Source organism: Entelurus aequoreus, linkage group LG21 (genome assembly GCF_033978785.1).
Source record: "Entelurus aequoreus isolate RoL-2023_Sb linkage group LG21, RoL_Eaeq_v1.1, whole genome shotgun sequence".
NCBI classification, from domain to species: domain Eukaryota; kingdom Metazoa; phylum Chordata; class Actinopteri; order Syngnathiformes; family Syngnathidae; genus Entelurus; species Entelurus aequoreus.
Genome location: NC_084751.1, coordinates 12,623,698 through 12,646,248, shown reverse-complemented (window position 1 = coordinate 12,646,248; position 22,551 = coordinate 12,623,698). Strand labels below are relative to the sequence as shown.

Genomic DNA, 22,551 nt, shown 5'->3' with positions numbered 1-22,551 from the left:
ATACATTTTTGCTCTCTATATTCGCTGCAACAAAGCTATAGTTTTTCAAAACAAAACTACTAATGTGTGTTTTCTTAAACCGGTCGTGGATGAGTTTTGCAGTAAATAACGGTGGTACAAGTACAATATAAATATTGAAGTGGTACTTGATGAAAAATAAGCACTATAGCGGTGCGTTGGCTTTTACAAGTCCCTACATGCAGTCTGCGCCAGCCACTTGCGTTAAATTTTGCAACATACACTATATTGCCAAAAGTATTTGGCCACCTGCCTTTACTCACATATGAACTTGAAGTGCCATCCCGCGGAATTGTCCAAAATGTTTTGGTATCCTGGAGCATTCAAAGTTCCTTTTACTGGAACTAAGGGACCTGAAAAAACAACCCCACACTATAATTCTTCCATCACCAAATTTCACACTCGGCACAATGCAGTCCGAAATTTAGCGTTCTCCTGGCAACCTCCAAACCCAGACTGGTCCATCAGATTGCCAGATGGAAAAGCGTGATTCATCACTCCAGAGAAGGCGTCTCCACTTTTCTAGAGTCCAGTGGCGACCTGCTTTACAACACTGCATCCGACGCTTTGCATTGGACTTGGCGATGTATGGCTTAGATGCAGCTGCTCGGCCATGGAAACCCATTCCATGAAGCTCTACTGTACGTGGGCTAATTGGAATGTCGCATGAAGTTTGGAGCTGTGTAGCAACTGACTGTGCAGAAAGTCTTTGCACTATGCGCTTCAGCATCCGCTGACCCCTCTGTCAGTTTACGTAGCTGACTTGCTGTTGTTCCCAAACTCTTCACTCTTCTTATAATAAAGTTGACTTTGGAATATTTAGGAACGAGGAAATAGTGTCATCCTATGACAGTTCCACGCTGGAAATGACTGAGAGCGGCCCATTCTTTCACAAATGTTTGTAGAAACAGTCTCCATGCCTAAGTGCTTGATTTTATACACCTGATTTTCATCATTTGGATGGGTGTCCAAATACTTTTTGCAATATAGTGTATCTCGCAAGTGCATGTTTTTGGAAGTATTCCCGGCGTCCTAAACTCAGCGTGTGTCCAAAGTATTCTTAATGGTTTGAACTCCGCCCCGACCCACCGCCGCTCGATGTGTTGCATGTTTGGGATTGTTGTGATGGGAAGAGACGGCCATCTTGGATGAGCGCTGGACGACGGCGATCTGTTAACAGTTGAGCTAACGTTAGCTTCCTCCGACTTGAGCGCCCGTAATCCCCCTCCCAGTACTATGTCCTTTGAACGTTACATTCCATCGATAGTCTTTATTTGAGTGGATACGATGGGGGAAAGCGGGCGTTTAATTGGATAAATTGCGAGAGGTCGACGGCGGCGCGTCTCCTCTGTTGTGTATATATGCTTTACATTTCTGGATAAAGGAGTGACTATGAATGGAGGATAAATGTTGCCAAAGGCTGACCGCAGCAGTTTCGTCCTCTTCTCTCTGCTCTTTGGCCTCACATTAGCGGACCCACCACGGCCAGGTAAACGCATTACGGGTTTTATTACCACATTTGGCTCATGCAGAGCGGCCTATACAAGCCGGGGGCTCGAGTGTTTTTTATATCCGCTGCTGCGCATTCGCTGGTCGGCGTTGTTGTGTCGCCTCCGAAGCTCCTAGGAGATTTAAACAAACCTCTCGTTCACGGTCAACTAAAGTCTTTTCTTGGAAATTCACCCCGTGGTTCACTTTTAACCACAGCTTTTTTTATTGATTTGAATAAGCTGGAACGCTATTAAGTAATGATTATCATGTAAAGTGTGTTCATTGGCCTTGTTTACCTTCTACTCATTCTGCAGCGTGTTTACCTAACTGAAATAGCATGTACAAACCCCGTTTCCATATGAGTTGGGAAATTGTGTTAGATGTAAATATAAACGGAATACAATGATTAGCAAATCATTTTCAATCCATATTCAGTTTAATATGCTACAAAGACAACATATTTGATGTTCAAACTGATAAACTTTTTTTTAATTAACTTTAGAATTTGATGCCAGCAACACGTGACAAAGAAGTTGGGAGGGTGGCAATAAATAATGATAAAGTTGAGGAATGCTCATTAAACACTTATTTGGAACATCCCACAGGTGAACAGGCAAATTGGGAACAGGTTCCCAATCGTTTACTGAGTGTTGTTAAAAGGAAAGGCCATGTAACACAGTGGTGAACATGTCCTTTCCCAACTACTTTGGCACATGTTGCAGCCATGAAATTCTAAGTTAATTATTATTTGCAAAAAAAAAATAAAGTTTATGAGTTTGAACATCAAATATCTTGTCTTTGTAGTGCGTTCAATTGAATATGGGTTGAAAAGGATTTGCAAATCATTGTATTCCGTTTTATATTTATATCTAACATAATTTCCCAACTCATATGGAAACGGGATTTGTAGAATAATTCTCCTGCTTGAAAAAGTTTGCATCTTATTTGACTCCTGGTTTAGTCTCAGTATTTAACCCAAAAAAGTGGTAGCCAACCACTGGTCCGGGGACCGTCACCAGTCCGTGACGCATTTGCTACCGGGCCGCACAGAGACATTAAATCAGTGGTTCTTAACCTGGGTTCGATCGAACCCTAGGGGTGAGTCGGCCTCAGGAGGTAAAGACACATCCGACTTATCGTGTAAATAAAAACTTCTCCCTATCGGCGTATTATGGATACTCCCAAACAATGTTCCCTCTAATTTTCCATCTGAATTGCAGGTTGTTTGATTGATCGATTGAAACTTTTACTAGCAGATTGCAAAGGAAGAAAATACATTATATGAAACAGTACAGTTTACACAGTACAGCACATATTCCGTACAATTGACCACTAAATGGTAACACCCGAATAGGTTTTTCAACTTGTTTAAGTCAAGGTCCACGTTAATCAATTCATGGTAATGTGTGTAAGGTGTGTAATTTGTTGTGAGTTCATGCACTGTGTTGGTTTTGTTCTTTGAACAAGGTGATGTTCATGCACGGTTAATTTTGTGCACCAGTAAAAAAAACATAACTTTTTCTTGAATTTGAAAAAAAAAAACATTTTATTTTTCACTAAAGAAGGGTTCGGTGAATGCGCATATGAAACTGGTGGGGTTCGGTACCTCCAACAAGGTTAAGAACCACTGCATTAAATAATTTATAACCGCCCGCTTTTTTCTCCTACTTATCGTTCACCAGTCCCACCAGACACACCAATAAGCTTGTTCATAAATGTATTATAACACTCCTGATAGGAAGTTGCCATTTGCTATATTTGTTACATCTTTGTGGGGACGGCGGTTGGGAGAGTGGCTGTGCCAGCAAACTAAGGGTTCCTGGTTCAATCCCTACCTACTACCAACCTCGTCACGTCCATTGTGTCCTTGAGCAAGACACTTCACACTTGCTACTGATGGGTCGTGGTTAGGGCCTTGCATGGCAGCTCCGGCCATCAGTGTGTGAATGTGTGTGTGATCGTGGAAATAGTGTCAAAGCGCTTTGAGTACCTTGAAGGTAGAAAAGCGCTATACATATATATAAATCACTACATGGTCTAGGGCCGAAGTATATTACTGATATGCTCCCACTATATAAGCCCTCTAGATCACTAAGATCTTCTGAGACCAATCTGTTAGCGGTTCCAAGAGTAAACTCAAATCAAGGGAGAGCATCATTCAGTCACTATGCAACAAATAGCTGGAATAAACTTCCTGAAGATGTCAGACTTTCCCCAACTCTGACTACTTTTAAAACTAGACTGAAGACTTTCATGTTCACCTTAGCTTTCAGCTAAATCTTTCATTTTAATTTTGCTTTTATTTTCTTTCATTTCACTTTGTTGTCTGTGAAGCACTTTGAGTCTGCCTTGTGTATGAAAAGCGCTATACAAATAAAGTTGCCTTGCCTTGCCTACAAGTATAACGCATTTACCATTTACTTTGTTACATGGGACAATGCACATTAATAAACATAATAAATGTAAAGATGCCAAATCGTAGCTAAAAGCTAGGTTCCATCTGCAGTCTGCGGCAGGTTGATGATATAAGATCAGGGCAGATCAGGAACAAAGTGACCATAGTAGTTACAGTGCATTCGGCAGATTAAGATTAAGATTAAAGTATCAATGATTGTCACACACACACTAGATGTGGTGAAATTTGTCCTCTGCATTTGTCCCATCCCCTTGGGGAGCAGTGGGCAGCAGCGGCGCCGCACCCGGGAATCATTTTGGTGATTTAACCCCCAACTCCAACCCTATGTTGCTGAGTGCCAAGCAGGAAGGTTATGGGTCCCATTTTTATAGTCTTTGGTATGACTCGGCTGGGATTTGAACTCCAACCTACCGATCTCAGGGCGGACACTCTAACCACTAGGTGGAGAAGTGCAAAAATTTTGCATATAATAATTGTGCTGAATGAAGAAGTTACACATCTCCTTTGGCCTAGTAAGTTAAAGTGCACATAGTCCTATTACACAAGTAGTTAGCAATAACAGATGTACTTAGGCATGGAAAATTGGACCAAAAAAAGCTAACAGTGTATCTACGTATGAAGTATTGCACAAAATATGAATACATAACTTTGAGAATGGAAATAGAAATCCATAGAAATATACTGTATGGGAGCTAATAGCAAGTATTTTGAGCTTTATTATATATCCATGCTCTTCTCCTTGAATGTGAAGTATCACCCATTAGATAGTGAGTGAAAGCCAAAAGTCTATGGGAGTTTTTTTTGCAAAAGAACAAGGCCAGGGGCTCCCACCAATTGAACGTTATGGTGAGTTTTTTCATGTATTCATTTTTCATGCACTTATTTGCTATATTTATCTGCCACCCGTGGAAGGCCGGTCAGTGAAAATAATGCCTACATTAAACCGGTCCCTGGAGCAGAAAAGGTTGGGGACCCCTGTTATAAACTACAGTACATAAAGGCTACTGTATGTAAATATACACTGCCTGATCACAACATTAGGTAAATCTGCACACTTTGTTGTATACTATGCAGCTTTGACACTATCAAATTATTTTCTGATATAGAAGTTGTAGTTTTAATGGGAGTTTCTAATATTTGTCTTAGCTACATAAGAAAGGCACAATATAAAAAGCACCCATCAGTGTGATTCATTGAAGTTCTACGCTACAGCAAACTACAGCCTCAATAAATGATAGAAGATCAATATTGTTATATTTTGCTTTATGCCAGTGTGCTCTGCATTCAGTTCAAACACATCAAATCGGAACTTTTAAACATTTTTTTAGACCGGTCTTGTGATATTTACAGTTGCGTGTAATCAGATTATGGTTGAACACATGCTGGTTTGTCCTCCAAAATGAGCACAAGCAAAATTTCCTGTTTACGTTCGGAGTGCTTTAAACCGATTAGCGTTGCGAGTAATGTAAAAAAGGTAGTGTCAGTGTTTATATTTGTACTGGTGTCTGAATGCTTGAGCGTTTCATGAGTATGATACCCCCTTTGCTACTCGTTTCCATCACTACATGTCCGTGCACTAAATTAGTCCGATTTCTCAAATAGTTTGGCTCCAAATAAGCATCCTTTAATCCATTCCTAAAAGACTCTGCAATTTAACCTTCAACAAATAAGACTTAGAAACATTCTGGCCACAAATTCTTATTTATGCCATTTATTTACAACTGAATGGAATGCTAATGTGGGTTCTGACTATTTTGGGCTGGTAGTGGGCGATCCACAGCGATCGCTCTGCCACACAATACCTCAACGCTAACAAGGGGAAATAACACTTCAACGACTGTCTTTGGCGCTGACCGTAGGATTGCTCATTTGCATCACAACAGTTGTTTTTCTCACTACAAGAGGAAGGATCCTTGCCCAGGCATACCCCCCTGGTGTTGGAGTATAAATATTTGGAGTTTTGGTATCAGCTGCTAGACTAGGTCTGAGCAATCTAAGTCTAAGACTAGATCCCTCCTTCAAAACCGCACTAAAAGAACACCTCCGGGCAACTACAACCCTAGACTAACACCCTCCCCCCACCACATCCCACCTCCCCGGATTGTAAATAATCAAATGTAAATAATCAAATGTATATACTTGTTCTTATGCTTTCTGAGCTCACTATGTTCACTGCTCGCTGTACATATCCTACGAAGTCAGACCTACACTGTTTCAATGCCCATTTCTCAGATAATATAATTGTTGATGACTGAAGTGCTGATATTAACCAAACCTAACCCCCCCGCCCCAACCCACTCCACATCCCACGGATTGTAAATAATTAAATGTATATACTCTGATGATTAACTTGTGTGATGACTGTATTATGCTGATAGTATATATTTGTACCATGAATTGATTAACGTGGACCCTGACTAAAACAAGTTGAAAAACTTATTCGGGTGTTACCATTTAGTGGTCAATTGTACGGAATATGTACTGTACTGTGCAATCTACTAATAAAAGTCTCAATCAATCTGAGCAATCTAAGTCTATGAGCATGAACTGATGAAGCCTACTCGGATGAGAGGCAAAGCGTCATCTAAGACAAACCAAACAGTCCAGCTGCGATCGATTGAATGCCCTGAGAATGCAAAAACCTGGATGAATGAGAACATCCGTAGACATCCTACAACCCATAGAAACACCTTATTCCAATCGTGTTCGGTTTTTGAAAAGTCACACACCTGGATTTTGCAATTGAAAACCAGCTCTCTCGAGTGGGTGTGTGCCGCCGGAGGGGACCAGTCTCAACGTGCGGGATGTAACGCAATAGCAGATACCATTCAATAAAAACATAGACAACAACCGTAATCTTAGAGGAGAATGCTTCACAAAGTATTTAACATCAGCATAGCCATTAGAGATATTTGTAATCTGTGCCAAAATTACAGCGGACATCAAGTACAACAGAGCTAGGCTGTTGACTTGTGAGGAGCCGCAGATGCCTCGTTTTGGTGTACGTCATCGGTCAACCGGAAAACCAATACATTTCACCACGCTAAAAAGAAATAAGCGCCTCACCAGTGTAAGGGAGGCACATGGCGTATGACCAATAGTCGAATTAGAGTGTGTGCATGGACATTGGAACTTCACATGTACACTACCGTTCAAAAGTTTGGGGTCACATTGAAATGTCCTTATTTTTGAAGGAAAAGCACTGTACTTTTCAGTGAAGATAACTTTAAACTAGTCTTAACTTTAAAGAAATACACTCTATACATTGCTAATGTGGTAAATACTATTCTAGCTGCAAATGTCTGGTTTTTGGTGCAATATCTACATAGGTGTATAGAGGCCCATTTCCAGCAACTATCACTCCAGTGTTCTAATGGTACAATGTGTTTGCTCATTGGCTCAGAAGGCTAATTGATGATTAGAAAACCCTTGTGCAATCATGTTCACACATCTGAAAACAGTTTAGCTTGTTACAGAAGCTACAAAACTGACCTTCCATTGAGCAGATTGAGTTTCTGGAGCATCACATTTGTGGGGTCAATTAAACGCTCAAAATGGCCAGAAAAAGAGAACTTTCATCTGAAACACAACAGTCTACTCTTGTTCTTAGAAATGAAGGCTATTCCACAAAATTGTTTGGGTGACCCCAAACTTTTGAACGGTAGTGTAGGTGTAAAAATATTTAAAAAAACGAAATACTGGAAAAATAAGACTAATTTAGTGCATGGAAACGTAGTGACTGATCCTGTGCATGTTGGACCCTAGCTATGTGCTATGGACTATACTGAATTTGTTGTACTCTACTCAAGGTGAGGTTTAATCGAAGACATGTTCAATGTAGGCCTGGGCCAATAACAAATTCTGCTTGACAATACATTGACCTACAAATTATTGCAGATTAACGATCTTATTGCCTTGCCAAATTAACCATTGATGTATTGATCCATCCATCCATCCATTTTCTACCGCTTATTCCCTTAGACTACAGCGCCCCCCGCGACCCTGATCTCAGCTACATAATACATAATATTAATGCATGTATATCCTTTCAAATGCAATGAAATTGTATTTGTCATGTATTTTAAAAGTGTAATTGGAATGAAAATGTTAAAATCTCCAAGTTAAATAAGACAATCAAATAATAATAAAATATACGTTAACAAAATGCACTTGAATAGAAATGATAACCAAAAGCAAAAACATATCTTAAGGAGAGGATTGTGGGGCCCTCAAATATACACAACAATAACAATAAATAAAGTAATGACATTTGTTGCTCTTCAATATTGAACATGTTGGCAGAGGTCGAGTTGTACATTACTTAACTGACAATTAAGTTAGGACCTTCTTAAAGTAAAGTGCAAAATAACAATATAAACACAACAGTTGAAAAAGCTGTTTTAACAGGTCATATGCAAAACTAAATTAAGTTTGGCAGATTCCGAGTGAGGACCACTGACATGACATGACAGCACTTTTAAAAATGTTAGTTTTATAACAGTATTAAATGGCAGCGTGTCTTTGGCCATGTATTTAACCACACTTTCTGTGAGCGCACACTATTTTGTTTAGACTGAAATAGCTTGTTCACCAAACGCGAAGTAAGTGTGGACTGTCGAGTGGTTGTGTTTCAAGTGGGCATGCAGGTTTGTTCGTCATGTTGATAGGCTCATCTTGATCCAAAGGTTTAAACTGAAATATTGCCACATTGGTGCAGTGGCATTTGGTTTTGTGATCATTTAGTCCATGTTAGCTGCTACGTGTTAACTAAACTAGTCGCGCTGTGTGATGCTAGCCGGCCAGCGGCCCCACGTCAGTGCACAAAGAGTCAAAGGCACTTAATAGGGACAAGCTAATACACCCACCTCCTTTTCATTACCATGTGGTACAAAGGTGCGTAGCCGCTAAAAGCAATGAAAAGCGTTAATGCTCTCAAAGCATGCTCATGGCTATTTATCAACGCTGGAAAACTTACCGACTTAAATTTTCATTTATCGTCGGTTAATTGACTTATCAAATATCGGCCTCAAATGTATTTTTCTTATTCAAATTAGTTAAAACAAATTGCATGACTCTATTTTGCAAACTAAGTGCATCATAAGGACCTGTTTTGATGTAGATGCCTTAATTCCTACTATGCAATGACATTTTGGCCAATTGTATGCTTTTGACTTTGTGTGGACAGTTCGGTGAAGACAACCAAGCGCCTATTTTACAGTATGAGATTTACTAGTTTTGACTTGTTGTGTCCTGTGCCTGTCTCGGCTTCTTCCCATGATACAACACATGCAGATCAGATGAACTGTGGTTTGCAAATAAAGAAAAGAAAAAAAAGACCTATGATGGCTATTTTCCGCAAACCTCAGATCGTTAGTCATGTGGTGCCGTCTTGGTTTGTTGCAGAGGTAGAAGTGCACGTTAAGCAAAGAAAGATGAAGCGAGACAGTGCCAGAGGGCAGAGATAGAGCCATGTAAGACTTTACAGAGAACATTTAGAGAGCTAAGACACAACCCCCCTCTGCAGATTACAGCATTAGCTCCACTTAAGTCTTTGGTAGGAAGTTTCCTTGCTAATGGGGTTTCTTGGTGTTCCCGAGCCCAGGGTTTTTCCCCACAATAATATTAGAAGTACGGTTCAATTCAACACAATTCAGTTTGTAATGACAAACCTAAAGTGAGTTGCGTTTCCCCGGGGGATGCGTAGACTTGGATGGCGTTTGCTACTTTGTTGGCTCGGCGTCATAGCAGTGCAACCTGTAAAGAAGAGGAACAACATTGTAGGACATCCGCAGGTTTTGGGAGGAAGACACTTGAGAAAAAGCATGCTTTGTTTGTCCTGTGCTCAGATAGCATGGGCTAAACTGGAAAAGTTATGTGATGATGCAGGAAAAGTTTAAACATTAATCCTTCGATGACCACATTCAGTACAATAACCCACTGAAGTGAAGTTGCTGATGCTGTAAAAAAATTAAATTAAATTAAAGGCACGCTAAAGTAGTGCTATCGTCACTCCCTGGTTTTATTTTCCTGTCCGTTATGTAAGAGATGCAGAGTCTCACTTCTCCTATCCTGTGGCATCCAGTGTTCACTCATCTGTACACTTAAGGCCACAAAATCCAAGGCTTGTAGAGAAAAATAACCTCTCTGTGAGATTAATGTAGCTCGGGGAGCCATTCTTTTTAGCTTGTTGCCAAAATGTGGAAAGAGGTCTTGTTCTATAGGTCGCTCCTAAATCAGTGCATCCAATAAATTAACAAACTCAATATCAAATGTGTTAAAGATCATAGAAGCACCTTCATTTTACAGGGTTATTATGCAGTAAATGCAGGTGGCTTTAACAAGATTAATTTAACATCTTTAAAAAGCTTTCAAGCGCTAACATTGCTCACTTGATGGTCCTCTGTGTTCTCCATTTCAATGTGACTCATACCCTGTCAAAGTAATGGCCTCAGTCCCCCGACAGACTGACGGCGCGTTGGTAATGCGGCTCAATCCACTTAGCGTTAGCTGAGATGCGGTGGCGCTCGTGCTCTCTTACCGCACCCCGTGAGCGCCTTTTGGCACCACCGAGGTGTTCTTGCATTACGAGTTTCCATATCACTGCTCCCAAATTTGTGATGGTGATTTGTGTGTGTGTGTGTGTGTGTGTCATGCTTCCAAACAGGAAACTAAGCATGTAACAGGACCAGCTGATGCGTTGGTGTGTGTCATACAAAGTGAGCGCTTCGGGAATCATGACCGGGTTTCTTTGACGAGCAAGTTCGGTGCCTTGGATGTGTACTTACAATATGAACTAGCCATTAGCCATTATTTTGAAACATGTATCCAGATACATCACATATTTTACTTTTTTTTTACAACATGTCCATAAGGGAGTAAGAAAACCCAAAGCTTATTTAATCCTACCCCTTTTCCATTTCATAGCAATTACCAACACACATGTTCACTTCCTGTTTTTAATTTGCAACACGATGTACATCAAGGATTTCTAAATGTTATGATTGATATGAAATAGGATTTTTAAATATGGTAAACATTTAAATAAAACTAATTCTGGGATCCTTCAAGTAGCCTAACCCAGAAATGAGCTGTTGCCTGCTCTCTTTTGCACATTTTACAAGTCTCCTATTTGTAAATTTACTCAAAGTGTGAATTGTTCGCACATATGTTTTGTCATCTTGTGTCCATCTGTCTCTGTCGATTGATAAAACCACAGAACATAAAAAGTTAAAGTACCACTGTTAGTCACACCCACACTAGGTGTGGTGAAATTACCCTCTGCATTTGACCCATCCCCTTGTTCCACCCCCTGGGAGGTGAGGGAATCATTTTGGTGATTTAACCCCCAATTCCAACCCTTGATGCTGAGTGCCAAGCAGGGAGGTAACGGGTCCCATTTTTATAGTCTTTGGTATGACTCGGCCAGGGTTTGAACTCACGACCTACCGATCTCAGGGCGGACACTCTAACCACAAGGCCACTGAGCAGGCTTTCTCGCTGCGCTCCGTTTCATGAGCCCATGTACGCTGCTAGTGTTTTGGAAGCAGGCTTGTCGTGCGATCGCTGCGGTAGCCAAAACACACAAAATGGGTGGAAGAAGGAAAGAAGGACAAAAACTGAAAATTCCGGCAAAAAAATGGAAGTTTTGACAAGTTCCTGTTAGGGGGGGTACTGGTTGTTACTACTAACTTACTCTCTACTTATCACAATGTTTTTATTTTAACATTACTAAATACTGGTATTTAGCTCCCTGTATAATCAGTGTCAGAGCTTGGTTCGCATTGCCGGCAGTAAGTCGGACCCGTTTCCAGTGAGGGTTGGACTCCGCTAAGGCTGCCCTTTGTCACTGATTCTACTTTCATGGACAGAATTTCTAGGCGCAGTCAGGGCGTTGAGGGGATCCGATTTGGTGGCTGCAGGATTAGGTCTCTGCTTTTTGCAGATGGTGTGGTCCTGGTGGCTTCAACTGGCCAGGATCTTCAGCTTTCACTGGATCGGTTCGCAGCAGAGTGTGAAGCGACTTGGATGGTAATCAGCACCTCCAAGTCTGAATCCATGGTTCTCGCCCAGGAAAAGGTTGGGGAGGAGATCTTGCCCCAAGTGGAGGAGTTCAAGTACCTAGGAGTCTTGTTCACTAGTGGGGAAAGAGTGGATCGTGAGATTGACAGACGGATCGGTGCGGCGTCTTCAGTAATGCGGACGCTGTATCGATCCGTTGTGGTGAAGAAGGAGCTGAGCCGGAAGGCAAAGCTCTCAATTTACCGGTCGATCTACGTTCCCATCCTCACCGATGGTCATAAGCTTTGGGGTAAGACCGAAAGGACAAGATCACGGGTACAAGTGGCCGAAATGAGTTTCCTCCGCCGGGTGGCGGGTCTCTCCCTTAGAGATAGGGTGAGAAGCTCTGTCATCCGGTAGGGGCTCAAAGTAAAGCTGCTGCTCCTCCACATCGAGAGGAGCCAGATGAGGTGGTTCGGGCATCTAGTCAGGATGCCACCCGAGCGCCTCCCTAGGGAGGTGTTTGGGGCACGTCCGACCGACAGGAGGCCAAGGGGAAGACCCAGGACACGTTGGAAAGACTATGTCTCCCGGCTGGCCTGGGAACGCCTCGGGATCCCCCGGGAGGAGCTGGACGAAGTGGCTGGGGAGAGGGAAGTCTGGACTTCTCTGCTTAGGCTGCTGCACCCGCGACCCGACCTCGGATAAGCGGAAGAAAATGGATGGATGGATGGTATCATTTGTGTATATAATGTATTTGCTAATGTATTTCTGTTGTAGTTGTATAAAAAAAATATCGGCTGATACCGATAAAATGTCAAAATGCCAAAAATCGGCACCAATAATCGGTCGATCTTTGATTCCAATGAAGTGCCATGTGTTCTGTTTTGCTGCTTTGCAAGTGTGGCATTTCCAACCTCTTATGCAGCTCAAGGTGCGTTTTTGTGGTTTCAGAGCAACGCTGCAGTCCCGGGCAGTTTGCCTGCCGCAGCGGGAAGATGCAGTGTATCCCCATGTCGTGGCAGTGTGACGGCTGGACGGCGTGTGAGGACCAGAGCGACGAGATGGACTGCCCCCGTGAGTACTTCCTCTTCTCCCAACATGAGGTGTCTGGTAGCTGCTATGTATCAGATGGCAGCTGGAGGCGCGGCTTAAATGGCCGCACGTGTCTGTCTGTTTGTTGATCTCTTTGACATGGAGTGATGAATCGGTGCAAAACCTTTGACTGAAATCCTATTGTTTTCCCCCTCTGTAATCCAGAGAGTCCTTATCCCCAGATATCTGTCCACATAATGGGAATTATTGACAGGATTGAGAGCAGCATGTGACCTTTGTACAGCAGTAGTTGTGCATGCTAACAGTGCACGACAACATACACACATTCAATCTCCGGCCAGTCGGAAGCAGATCTGCTGACTGTACTGGATGTTTTTTTTCCCCATATCTTGCATATTTATGTGTGCCAGTCATGTCTTCATCTGGGCAAACAAGACCAAACGTCAGCCAAAGGTCACCCTTGACGCAGGGACAAGCTCTTGCTAGTCTGTTTTTATGAGTCATGACATTATGCTCTCATCAATTGTAGTTCCACATGCCAAAATGCCCTTAAACCAGACCTGGGCAAATTTAAGGGTTATTATGCAGTAAAAGCTTTTCAATCTGGCCCGTTGGACATTCCCAAATAATTTTTTTAGATCTTTAAGATCAAAACTGTAGCTGCCATTATGATGTGCGGTGATGTTTTCAAATGACCGTAAGTCTTGAACTATACAATGTATTTCAATGGTTGGAATCTGCGCTTTTGCATGATATACTAGTTACTGTGGTAATCTAAGTCACAGCAGGTCAGACGAGGCACCAAGCAGTGTGGGGAGGGAGTGTTTTCACAGAGCGTTTCCAGAGCAACCAGCCTGAAATCCGGGTGTCAGGGACAGACGCGGAAGGAGATTTTTACAACAAAGTTCTAAAGCTTAGTGATATATCAGATTTACCCTTTGCGTTCATATTTCGCTGTGTTTGTTGCATTTTTGTTGCGTTTTGCTTGATTGTAAAATATGTCGATGGAGAGGGGGTGTGACGTTCCTATGTTGTCAATATTCAGTGTTTTATTGTTCATAGTTATTAATATTGTAAATCCCACATTCTTTATTTTGATGTACATTCTGGGTGTCTCATTCAGTAAAATTTTTTAAAATTCCATTCCGTTTAAGGCGGTTTGTCATAACGTTTTTAACCTTAAATCAGACATTATTGTGAGGTTTTGTATTAGTGTTCCGAAAAATAGATATACCGTCCCCCAGACACATTTTTCTCTCTAAATTTGGCCCCCCGAGGCAAAATGATTGTCCAGGCCTGTCTTAAGCCATTGAAGCCTCATTAAAATGGAGTTGCTAAGGCTGTGAATATTTGGGCACCGCACGATTCAATTAAATTCTTGAGGGTAACGATTTGATTCAGAAATGTTTCAGACCGATTCGGGTCACATTGCTGCGATGGTGGTGTTCTTACGATGCAGAGAAGGACAAGAAGCACCAAGAGCAGCGTGCGATTCCTTTATGCCATAGATTAGGCAAAAACATGTGCTCGGGGGCGCACAGGAAGCAAAACTTAGGCGTTATGAAAACATAAACAACGTACCTGACTCATAGAGCGTACTTTGATCCAGTGACTTGCGGCTGAGAGAAACCAAATTATAAAGTGAAGTGATTCGGCAAAACAGATGGTGGGAACACTAATTACTAAACAAGGGCAGGTGTGGAGAATTAGTTTTCATGGCAACCAAAAGTCAACGAAAGGAAAGAGGGTAAAGAACAGAAACAGACTAAAACATAGGGAAAAAAAACTATCAAACATAAATCAAGACATGACCCGGGCAACGAACGGATCATGACACTATTCTTGATTCAAAAATAATACTTTTTTCAAACAATTGGTTCCAGTTTTCTGATTAACTAAATTCTTCCATAAAATAAACAGCTGTGATACATTTCTATATTACTTAAAATTCTAACCAAACATTTAATAAAGTCATATACAAATGAGGTAACGAGAAGTATCCAACACTTATGTACAGCAGATATGGGTATCTACATCTACAATATGATTTGCCCGAGTGGACAGGCCAAGACAGATTAAACCACTTTAAACCATTATTTTGAAACCGTAAAAAAAATAAAAAAAATAAAATAAAAAGTGAAACTGAAACTAAACCTTAAAAAAAAAAAAAAAAAAGATTCAAAATATAAACCTTTGAAACAAAAGTGTACAAAACTATGATTATTGGCATCGAAAACATGTCATGATTAAAACAAATATCCACCAAAAATATTGTATTTTTTCAATGTTTGTATTTATTTGTTGTCAAAACCTGATTCGATACCAATACAACTTTTTCTACAATGTTAATTTTTTTCAAAACCAAATCTTACCGCCAGTGTTACTAATACAGAGTGAAAAAATAGATGGAAAAACATTACATACAATTGGTCTTAAAACTGACCAATTAATCGTGAATCAAAACAATTAATTAAGCAGAATGTAGATGTTTGGTCCCCTAAGGCAGTGGTTCTCAAATGGGGGTACGCGTACCCCTGGGGGTACTTAAAGGTATGCCAAGGGGTACGTGAGATTTTTTAAAAATGTCTGTCAAAAAGAACTGTGAAAAGAAATGCAACAATGCAATATTCAGTGTTGACAGCTAGATTTTTGGTGGACATGTTCCATAAATATTGATGTTAAAGATTTATTTTTATGTGAAGAAATGTTTAGAATTAAGTTCATTATTTCAGATGGATCTCTATTACAATCCTCAAAGAGGGCACTTTAAGTTGATGATTACTTCTATGTGTAGAAATCTTTATTTATAATTGAATCACTTGTTTATTTTTCAACAAGTTTTTAGTTATTTTTATATCTTTTTTCCAAATAGTTCAAGCAAGACCACAACAAATGAGCAATATTTTGCACTGTTATACAATTTAATGAATCAGAAACTGATGACATAGTGCTGTATTTTACTTCTTTATCTCTTTTTTTCAACCAAAAATACTTTGCTCTGATTAGGGGGTACTTGAATTAAAAAAATGTTTACAGGGGGTACATCACTGAAAAAAGGTTGAGAACCACTGCCCTAAGGTGCATAACAGACTTTGCTTTGAAAATATGTATCCATACATAAACAAAGATACATTTGTGCTTTCTGTGATATTTCTCAGCAATAAAGGAAGAACGGTTTCGTTTCGGCCAAGGTTATGACCAGGATGATGACGTCATGGGCGTGGCTCAGCCTGTGCGCTTCAACAGTACGTTTCCTTTTCCCGCGATAGTGGTCACTTGAATTCCAGAAGTGTACAATCCACACGTCTTTTTGCTTCCACCAGAGAAATGCCCCAGCGGGTGGCACCACTACGAGAAGACGGCGAGCTGCTACAAAGTGTACCAGCGCAGCGAGGACTACTGGCAGGCCGTGGACACGTGTCAGAAAGTCAACGGCTCGCTGGCCACCTTTGTCACCGACGAGGAGCTGCAGTTCATCCTGAAGATCGAGGTGGACTTTGAAGACCAAGAGTGCGAGCGCAGAGACCAGTGCAAGTGAGTTCCTTACAGTATAGTCTTTTGTTTGGACTCTGCGAGGGGACTTCTAGTGGCCACTCTACCACAAACATTTTGACACTACAACTTGTAACTATGACGTTTTCATAAGGGTGTAACGGTACGTGTATTTGTATTGAACCGTTTCGGTACGGGGGTCCGGTTCGGAACGGAGGTGCACCGAACGAGTTTCCACACGGACATATTAAGTAGCGCATCGCACGTTGTGTAAACAATGCACACTGAGGCACAACACACGGCATGCTAGCAATGACCGGGCTACTACAAAATGCAAAAATCCAGAGCTGGAAGACCCTCCTGCCTCGTAAAGATCTCCCGTTTGGGAACATTTCGGCTTTGCGGTGCGATACAACAATGGATAACATCGCTTTAACGAAGATAAAGACGAGCGTCGTGCAAATACCGCATTCAAGCAGCTTCTCCTCGGCGAGTCAGGCAGGTCTAAAGCAATAACAAATGCCGTTGGTGTTTTTATAGCAGCAGATTTAAGACCATATTGCATTAAAAATTAGATATTGACCCACTTCTATGGTGGAAGAACAATGAGCCCATATATCCTCTTACTGCCAAGTTAGCCAGGCACTACCTCACCATACCTGCTAGCTCCGTGCCCAGTGAAAGGGTATTTTCCACAGCTGGAGACATTTTAACTGCAAGACGGTCTGCTCTTTCTGCAGACAATGTGGATAAACTGATTTTTCTGGAAAAAAACATGAATATTGAGTGAAAGTCACCACCAGGGTTAAAGGCTGGGGGGGGAAGAAAAGTTAATCTGAGGCTGAGTTGACTTGAAACTGTTTAATGTTGCACTTTTTGTATATAGAGGAAAAGTTTTGTCATTTTATTTAATCTGAGCAACAATTTGAAGCAGTTTAATGTTGCACTTTATATGTGGAAATGTTGCACTTTATATGTAGAAAGGTTTTGTTAAGAAACCAATTCTGAGCCTCATCTTATTTAGTTTTTATTTTATATATGTTGACTGCAATGGTAATGGCAATGGACCCTGTGTGTATATGCATTGTTATGCTTCGCATTCATGACTGCCTGCTGTTGCACTGATCAGCCTAGTGGTGGCTCACATCCATCACACACACAGCTATTTTAAAACAATGTTAAAGGGATAAAGCCATTGTTTACAAATTTTGGTAAATAAATAACCAGAAAATTGATATTTTGTTGTTTTCTTACTGTACCGAAAATGAACCGAACCGTGACCTCTAAACCGTGGTACGTACCGAACCGAAATTTCTGTGTACCGTTACCCCCTTATGTTTTCGATAAAGTGGTTTTGGTTCTGTTAAACAAATTGAAATGTGAAAAGTGTCTTGTACCATTTAGGTTCTGGGTAGGATACCAGTATGTGATCACCAATCAGAACCACTCCCTGAAGGGCCGCTGGGAGGTTGCTTATAAAGGTAATAAAGTTGTTCTTGAATGCAATAAAGACAAAGCCGCCATAAAACCCGGTGTGTGTGTCTGCGCAGGGCCCATGCAGGTGTTTCTGCCACCCGAGGGTCTCGCCAATTTGGGCGAAGCATCCCTCAGCCAGGACAACGTCTTCTGCGCCCAGCTCCAGCGATTCCAGCTTAAAGGCATGAACGAGCGAGGCCTGCACAGCTGGCACGCCGAGAACTGCAACAAGCAGTTCCCCTTCCTCTGCAAGCGCAGTACGTGCGCACCAGTACATTTTATAGACGCCATGTCCCAGTTAATACAAACACAACATAAACTCCTTGCCTGGCTTGACAATTCTCTGCAGGACAAACCTGCGTGGACATCAAAGACAACGTGGTGAACGAGGGCTACTACTTCACGCCCAAGGGCGACGACCCGTGCCTGAGCTGCACGTGTCACGACGGCGAGCCCGAGATGTGCGTGGCAGCGCTGTGCGAGCGGCCGCAGGGGTGCCAGCACTTCCGCAAGGACCCTAAAGAGTGCTGCAAGTTCACCTGCCTGGATCCAGGTAGCCCCACTCAGTGTTATAACCTGTTGTATGTAGAGGTGGGAATCTTTGGGCGTCTCACAGTTCGATTATATATTGATTATTTTTACAGTACAGCTATAATTATGATATTGTTATTATATTGTATATTATATATTGTAAATGTATTACTCAGTGGCCTTGTGGTTAGAGTGTCTGCCCTGAGATCGGTAGGTCGTGAGTTCAAACCACGGCCGAGTCATACCAAAGACTATAAAAATGGGAGCCATTACCTCCCTGCTTGGCACTCCGCATCAAGGGTTGGAGTTGGGGGTTAAATCACCAAAATGATTCCCGAGCGCGGCCACCGCTGCTGCTCACTGCTCCCCTCACCTCCCAGGGGGTGGAACAAGGGGACTGGTCAAATGCAGAGAATAATTTCACCACATCTAGTGTGTGTGTGCGACTATCAGTGTTACTTTAACTTTAACAAGGCTCTTCCTTACTCAGTGGCCTAGTGGTTAGAGTGTCTGCCCTGAGATCGGTAGGTCGTGAGTTCAATCCCCGGCCGAGTCATACCAAAGACTATAGAAATGGGAGCCATTACCTCCCTGCTTGGCACTCAGCATCAAGGGTTGGAATTGGGGGTTAAATCACCAAAATGATTACCGAGCGCGGCCACCGCTGCTGCGTACTGCTCCCCTCACCTCCCAAGGGGTGGAGCAAGGAGGATGGGTCAAATGCAGAGAGTAATTTCACCACACCTAGTACGTGTGTGTGACTATCAGTGGTACTTTAACTTTAACAAGGCTCTTCCTTTGGCTACTGACATATGCAGTATTGCGTCTTCCGAATGTATTGCGCACAGCTATATATATACAGTGGTGGGACTAACTTTGTTACTTTGTGACGCCGTTATTTTCGGCGGTAACTAGTAATTTAACGCGTTATTTTTTATATTCAGTAACTCAGTTACCGTTACTACATAATGCGTTACTGCATTATTTTACGTTATTTTTTATGTAGTATCGGCTAGAAACAGAAGATCTGAGTGTGTTTTGTCACAAGGAAAAGAAGAGGCATGCAGAGAAGAGGCGTGCTTTGTGCGGGTGGGGGCGGGGGGCTCCCAGACCGTAGTTGAGGGGCGCAGGGGAGACGTTCCTCCAGGGCCTATGTACTTCGGGGCTAACAACCTTCACTTTACCTGGAAGTGGGTCTTTACAGCTGAGGGTGAATGACGAGGCCGGCGGTTTGTCGCAACTTTGTGACTTTATTGGACGCAGCCATCCACCAAGCTAAAGCACCTGCACGCACTCACTGTCGCCGGTCACTCACCTCTCTCGCCCACTCACTCACTGACGTCACTCACCTCACATGCTGTCATATCTTAAAGGGCCACACACACACACACATACGCTACTCTCATAACAACTAACAAGACATCATGGTGAAGCCAGAAGTCGAGTTTCTTAACATGGAGACATTCTCAATACTTTTCTTTTGTCGAGCACAAAGAAAATAACATTTTAGTTAAATGTAAGTTGTGTCTTGGATCAAAGATCCTATCTACTTAAAGTTAAAGTGCCATTATGTTGCAGCTATTTAAAATACTTTTGTCAATTTGTTCTGGCCTGAAATAAATTGGCCCTTTGAAACATATCTTTGTCTTTGTGTGTTGTATGTAGACCACATTGTTTGTGTGTTGTATGTAGAGCACATTGCTTTCTGAGTTCAGTGATGCAAATGCATGTCAAGTTGATCAACAGATTGTATTATTCTCCAGTGCAATAACAGTACTGAAATGAAGGCTAAAAGGGCATTAATGGGAGCCTTAAAAAAAGGGGGGGAAAAGAAGTAACTAAATAGTTTCTTTTCACAGTAACGCATTACTTTTTGGTGTAAGTAACTGAGTTAGTAACTGAGTTACTTTTGAAATAAAGTAACTGTAACTAGTTACTGGTTTTCAGTAACTAACCCAACACTGTATATATATATATATATACACACACACACATAAACTACAGGGGTGGCTAGGGGCGCCACCGCAGCTAACCGAACTTGTCCTCTCCGCCTCCCTCCTCCGTGTGTGTCCGCGCTTACCCAGCTAACACATAACAGGTAAAGAATGTCAGCTTATGGTTCTCCTGTGGTGAGATAGAACCAAACCTAGAGCCACTGTTTATAAAACATTGACAATATTGCCACACTTTAGAACCGTCTATTAACTTTATTTAACATGCGTAAACATGTTCTAATCGTAATGCCTCAGAGAATGGATCATTTTCCCCACCTCTAGTACCATGTGACTTGTTGTATTTCAGATGGAAACAGTCTGTTTGACTCCATGGCAAGCGGGATGAGACTGATCGTCAGCTGCATCTCGTCCTTCCTCATCCTCTCACTGCTTCTCTTCATGGTGCACAGGCTGAGACAGCGGCGGCGAGAACGCATCGAAACGCTCATCGGAGGAAACTGTGAGCATCAAGACTTCTCTTTTATTATTTTCAAGATGTGTAGCAAAGCCTGCTTTTCCACAAAGCTGTCCTCAGTGGTGGGCAGGCTAATCAAGCGAGGGGGTGGATCGGCAGGAGTATCAAGTCCATGAGGACGGAAGTTTTTTTTATTTATAACTTTGAACTTCAAAAGCGACCACCAGAAGCTAAGACACTTTACCCACCTCCTCCCAGTGCCACCCACACTGGTTTAAATGTAACTTAGATATTGGGTTTCACTATGTAAAGCGCTTTGAGTCACTAGAGAAAAAGCGCTATATACCGGTAAATATAATTCACTTCACTTCACATTCCAAAACTTGTAACGGTGGAACAGACAAGGACCAAAATGAGTGAAAAAAAGCATGTCTACTAGAAGTTTGGGATCTTATCATGTTTGCTACTTATTATTTGACACAGCGATAGTATGCTTAATCAAAAATCCTTAAACTCAACAAAAATATAAGGCATATGATTTCGGCATTCACGCAACAGTGGCGAAGTCACAGAATTGGTCAATGTAACAAAATCTGCTGTGAAACGCAAGATATCGCAGATTTGGACATAAATGTGAGTGAACTGCTGTCATTGTAAAGAGAAGGAACATTTGTTTGGGAAAATAATGTGTTATGGACCACTTACCGTATTTTCTGGAGTATAAGGCGCATTTAAATAAAAAAATGTTTTCCTTAAAAATCGACAGTGCGCCTTATAACCCGGTGCGCCTGACGTACGGAATTCCTCAGATTTTGCTTACCGACCTCCAAGCAATTTTATTTGGTACATGGTGTAATGATAAGTGTGACCAGTAGATGGCAGTCACACATAAGAGATATGTGTTGATTGCACTATGGTAGCAATATGACTCAAGTAAACAACACCAACATTTTATATGTTCCATTGAAAATATAGAACATTGCACACGGCGCTCAAAAATCTATCAAAATGTTTTAGTATGACTTTGGTAAGCTATGAAGCCGCACCGCTTGATGTGCTTCAATATAGGAGTATTATTATGGTGTGTATAAGGTAAGACATATTATCTGCTGTTTTGTTTCGCAATATTATGCAAAAGCAACTTTTCTTACCTTCTGGTACCTGCTGATCTGTATTTGGGATCTGCATAAATCCTAAAAATTGCGCGCGTCCGCCTGTGCCGATGCCGTAGTCGATAAGATTTAAAAAAAAAAAAATTTTATCGCGCTTTTCTATTGTTAGATACTCAAAGCGCTCACAGAGAAGTGGGAACCCATCATTCATTCACACCCTACGCTTCTTCTTTTTCTCTATCTTCTTGTTATGTGACATTCATCCTCTGCTGTTGCCATTTCTAATATAAAGTAGTGTAAAGTTCTAACTTATATCTGTCAGTAAACTCGCCATGAAAGCACTAAAACATACCGTTGTAGTGAGTTTACGTTATTCACCCAAGGAACTTTAGTTATTAGAGAGTTCCAGTCAGACGGTCTTTCGCGGGACACATTTCCGGTGTTGTTGTGTCCGGATGAGGAGATGCTGCTCCATTATTGATTGAAGTAAAGTCTGAATGTCATTAAAACAGTTAGCTCCATCTTTTGACACTTCTTCCACTCCCGTCCTTG

The 22,551-nt window shown here is 41.7% G+C and overlaps 2 protein-coding genes across 7 annotated transcripts in view; one reads left to right on the top strand and one right to left on the bottom strand.

Annotated features, from left to right (window-relative positions):
- LOC133638419 (uncharacterized) overlaps window positions 1-22,551 on the bottom strand; it is a 72,689-nt gene that overhangs the window by 28,578 nt on the left and 21,560 nt on the right. For 5 of the 6 annotated variants that reach the window (XM_062030991.1, XM_062030994.1, XM_062030989.1 and 2 more), the window contains one exon: window positions 9,595-9,679. The gene's annotated coding sequence lies outside the window, so the exon portion shown is untranslated. Of the gene's footprint in view, window positions 1-9,594; window positions 9,680-14,560; window positions 14,613-22,551 lie in introns of those variants that run through there. The other variant, XM_062030992.1, reaches the window with a different exon arrangement.
- The window catches only part of LOC133638417 (integral membrane protein DGCR2/IDD-like), a 27,115-nt gene continuing 5,663 nt past the window's right edge, over window positions 1,100-22,551 (top strand). Inside the window, exons 1-8 of the mRNA XM_062030987.1 lie at window positions 1,100-1,507; window positions 12,878-13,000; window positions 16,138-16,224; window positions 16,303-16,513; window positions 17,876-17,952; window positions 18,022-18,204; window positions 18,297-18,500; window positions 20,780-20,932. Coding sequence (XP_061886971.1) covers window positions 1,426-1,507; window positions 12,878-13,000; window positions 16,138-16,224; window positions 16,303-16,513; window positions 17,876-17,952; window positions 18,022-18,204; window positions 18,297-18,500; window positions 20,780-20,932 — 1,120 coding nt within the window. The 5' untranslated portion in view covers window positions 1,100-1,425. The remainder of the gene's footprint in view (window positions 1,508-12,877; window positions 13,001-16,137; window positions 16,225-16,302; window positions 16,514-17,875; window positions 17,953-18,021; window positions 18,205-18,296; window positions 18,501-20,779; window positions 20,933-22,551) is intronic.